The following is a 5000-nucleotide window of genomic DNA, read 5'->3' on the forward strand; positions in this document are numbered from 1 at the left end:
ATACACACCTCATACACACCTCATACAGTCATACACACCTCATACACACCTCATACAGTCATACACACACCTCATACACACCTCATACAGTCATACACACACCTCATACACACCTCATACAGTCATACACACCTCATACACACCTCACACACCTCATACAGTCATACACACACCTCATACACACCTCATACAGTCATACACACACCTCATACACACCTCATACAGTCATACACACACCTCATACACACCTCATACAGTCATACACACCTCATACACACCTCATACAGTCATACACACCTCATACACACCTCATACAGTCATACACACCTCATACACACCTCATACAGTCATACACACCTCATACACACCTCATACAGTCATACACACACCTCATACACACCTCATACAGTCATACACACCTCATACACACCTCATACAGTCATACACACACCTCATACACACCTCATACAGTCATACACACCTCATACACACCTCACACAGTCATACACACCTCATACACACCTCATACAGTCATACACACCTCATACAGTCATACACACCTCACACACAGTCATACACACCTCATACAGTCACACACACCTCACATACACCTCATACACACCGCATACAGTCATACACACCTCATACACACCTCATACAGTCATACACACCTCATACAGTCATACACACCTCATACACACCTCATACAGTCATACACACCTCACACACACCTCATACAGTCACACACACCTCACACACACCTCATACACACCTCATACACACCTCATACAGTCATACACACCTCACACACACCTCATACAGTCACACACACCTCACACACACCTCATACACACCTCATACACACCTCATACACACCGCATACAGTCATACACACCTCATACACACCTCATACAGTCATACACACCTCATACAGTCATACACACCTCATACAGTCATACACACCTCATACAGTCATACACACCTCATACACACCTCATACAGTCATACACACCTCACACACACCTCATACACACCTCACACACACCTCATACAGTCATACACACCTCACACACACCTCATACAGTCATACACACCTCATACAGTCATACACACCTCATACACACCTCACACACACCTCACACACACCTCACACACAGTCACACACACCTCATACAGTCATACACACCTCATACAGTCATACACACCTCATACAGTCATACACACACCTCATACACACCTCACATACACCTCATACAGTCACACACACCTCACACACACCTCATACAGTCATACACACCTCATACAGTCATACACACCTCATACACACCTCACACACACCTCACACACACCTCACACACAGTCACACACACCTCATACAGTCATACACACCTCACACACACCTCATACAGTCATACACACCTCATACAGTCATACACACCTCATACACACCTCACACACACCTCACACACACCTCACACACAGTCACACACACCTCATACAGTCATACACACCTCATACAGTCATACACACCTCATACAGTCATACACACAGGGCCTGAAATTAACACCCGACCACACGCCAAATGCGGGTGAATTCTGCAATTGGCGGGTAACACTGTCAATCTACCTGCCACATTGGCAGGTAGCCAATGAGAATCGACCCTTCGCGGGGAGTTTGATTGACGGCGATCTGGCCAATCATAATCCGCCTTTTTTTTGTCCGACAAAGCAGTCAGGAGAGTTCAACGTTGGATGATTTGAACTTGAAAAAACGGAGTGTACTGAGTAGACCTACTGACATCTTTCCGCAGTTAAAACTTCATTCCTTCTTATGTTCATTCATGTTTATTTTATGCTATAAATTAACTAGAAAGAAGAGATGATCGGTTCACAAGCAGGCACCACAGCGATCTGTCAAGACACATTACAGAGCCACAAAAACGGTATTGTCTAAATTTCTTTAAAAATGACCAAATTTTAACGTTGATACTTTGTTTAAAATCAAAAGTAACCTGGACTGTCTTGTCTGTCAGCGTGTTGTCAGTGTCCTCCTCTCTGCTGCGCGATGTGTTTTTCATTGCGTGAGATCATGGTTTGGCGTGAGCGCGGTGTAGCTTGTCGGACATAGAAACAGTAACTAAAGCGGCTGGGTCTTTGCGTTTTTTTTTGTGTTTTTTTTTTTTTTTTTTTGCAACTGTTGTTATTTGACATTTAAACGAAGTCAGCCATACGCACCAAACGCGAATATGCGTCTAAATTCGCGCCTGACGCGCTATTCGCGTCCGGTGCGAACGCAACATAACGGTTCCTGAACGCTGTAACTAACAGCTGCCCAGCGATCAACACAGCCGCGTGTGATTTGTTTACATAGCCTACGAGCTGCACTCGGTCTATATCTGTATTCTAAGAGTTATTATTACTTGTATGGATCTCGTTAATAACTTGACAGCACTTAAATGTGTATTCTTACAAGTTAAAGAACAAATGTTTGTGCAGTTCCTTTTTTTTTCACCTTTTATGAGGCAAAAAAAAAACAAAAAACTGGCTGGTAAAAAGTCACTGTGGCGGGTGGATTTTTAAATCCACCTGCCACAGTGGCTGGTGGTCAAAAAAGTTAACTTCAGGCCCTGCATACACACCTCATACACACCTCACATACACCTCATACAGTCACACACACCTCACACACACCTCATACACACCTCATACACACCTCACACACACCTCATACAGTCATACACACCTCATACACACCTCATACAGTCATACACACCTCATACAGTCATACACACCTCACACACAGTCATACACACCTCATACAGTCACACACACCTCACACACACCTCATACACACCGCATACAGTCATACACACCTCATACACACCTCATACAGTCATACACACCTCATACAGTCATACACACCTCATACACACCTCATACAGTCATACACACCTCATACACACCTCATACAGTCATACACACCTCATACACACCTCATACAGTCATACACACCTCATACAGTCATACACACAGTCATACACACCTCATACAGTCATACACACCTCACACACACCTCATACAGTCATACACACCTCATACAGTCATACACACCTCATACAGTCATACACACCTCATACACACCTCATACAGTCATACACACCTCATACACACCTCATACAGTCATACACACCTCATACACACCAATAACAAATGTACTAAATTAATAACAAAAAGTAACTAATTAGTTACTTTTTTTTGGGAGCAACGCGGTATTGTAATGATTACTTTTAAAGGTACACTGGTCACACATGTAGAGCAGATTCTCAGAGCGATTGGTCAGTGGTTGTTGCTCTGCTTCAGGTGTTGGAGTCGCGCGGAGAGACGGCGGAGGAGAACGAGAGCGCTACGCTAACGGCGGAGGAGAACGAGAGCGCTACGCTAACGCCGGAGGAGAACGAGAGCGCTACGCTAACGGCGGAGGAGAACGAGAGCGCTACGCTAACGGCGGAGGAGAACGAGAGCGCTACGCTAACGGCGGAGGAGAACGCGAGTGTTCCGCTAACGGCGGAGGAGAACGCGGCGGAGAACGAGAGCGCTACGCTAACGGCGGAGGAGAACGAGAGCGCTACGCTAACGGCGGAGGAGAACGAGAGCGCTACGCTAACAGTGGAGGAGAGCGAGAACGCTACGCTAACGGCGGATCCGTCACAACAGCGCCTGGAGGAACAGCGGAGAAAACAAGAAGCCGTCGTGCAGAAAGACCGGGTGAGACGCGCCTCTAACTCCTCATGATCGAGCAGACACAGACTGAGACATCACTCAGACTCCAGATCTCACTCTTGATGTATTCCGCTAGTGTGATCAGGACACTGTAGTTCATTATGTAAGAGAGGAGAGCATAATCAAGTAAACTGTGACATATTATACCCAAACATTCTTCATACAGAGACTACCAGTGACATTTAGGACCGAAACTGATTGGGACACTTTGAGCTGATCATGTTCTGCTGAAGTGTGTTGTCTTTAATTGCTAATGCTCTTTTTACACACAGACTGAACACAATGAAGCATTGCTTGGTGATTGGTTGAGCTAAACTGGTATTATCTAATTGTGTAGTTAAATTTAACAGCTGACAGATATTCAACATGTGTGAGACAGTCTAACAGAAGGACGGACAAAACCAGTCAAATATCAACTGAGTTCTGCTCATATTTTATTACCGTTCTCTAAACTATAGCGAATAAACTGATGATGTGAGAAATGTTGAAGGCGTCTGAACACATCTAGCTTTGACTGTTACGCTGACTCTGCTTCTCGGTGTTCCAGGGAAACGCGTACTTTAAAGAGGGCAAGTACGAGTCGGCTGTGGAGTGTTACTCTAGAGGAATGGAGGCGGACGGCGCTAACGCACTGCTACACGCTAACAGAGCCATGGCGTTCCTCAAGCTCCACAGGTGACGAGATGTTTGCTACCTAGTGTTACTTGTTTTGTTGGTAATGTTCATAGATAACGTAATGCACATTTCTTGTAATGCGTTACTTTACTCGTTACATTACAGAAGTATCTGATTACATAACGCACGTTACTTGTAATGTAATGCTAACAGAGCCATGGCGTTCCTCAAACTCCACAGGTGTCTGTTTTGTAGTGTGTACTCGTCTGTACAAGTGTGTGTGTGTGTGTGTGTGTGTGCAGGTACAGCGAGGCGGAGCAGGACTGCAGTGTGGCCGTCGATCTGGACGCCTCATACGCCAAAGCGTTCGCTAGACGAGCGACGGCCAGAGCCGCGTTAGGGAGGATCCGAGACGCCAGAGAAGGTTTATTAGCACAGCGCTTCTCACAACACACACCTTCTCACAACACACACCTTCTCACAACACACACCTTCTCACAACACACACCTTCTCACAACACACACCTTCTCACAACACACACCTTCTCACAACACACACCTTCTCACAACACACACCATTTCACAGCCGCTTACAGAGAGTGCACG

The 5000-nt window shown here is 45.6% G+C and overlaps 1 protein-coding gene across 1 annotated transcript in view; it reads left to right on the forward strand.

The window, feature by feature from the left end:
• rpap3 (RNA polymerase II associated protein 3) overlaps window positions 1–5000 on the forward strand; it is a 25631-nt gene that overhangs the window by 9952 nt on the left and 10679 nt on the right. The window contains exons 8-10 of the mRNA XM_079868122.1: window positions 3360–3764; window positions 4327–4454; window positions 4697–4818. Of these exons, the coding sequence (XP_079724248.1) occupies window positions 3360–3764; window positions 4327–4454; window positions 4697–4818 (655 nt within the window). The remainder of the gene's footprint in view (window positions 1–3359; window positions 3765–4326; window positions 4455–4696; window positions 4819–5000) is intronic.

This window comes from Squalius cephalus (assembly GCF_949319135.1).
Source record: "Squalius cephalus genome assembly, chromosome: 4".
Lineage (NCBI taxonomy): Eukaryota > Metazoa > Chordata > Actinopteri > Cypriniformes > Leuciscidae > Squalius > Squalius cephalus.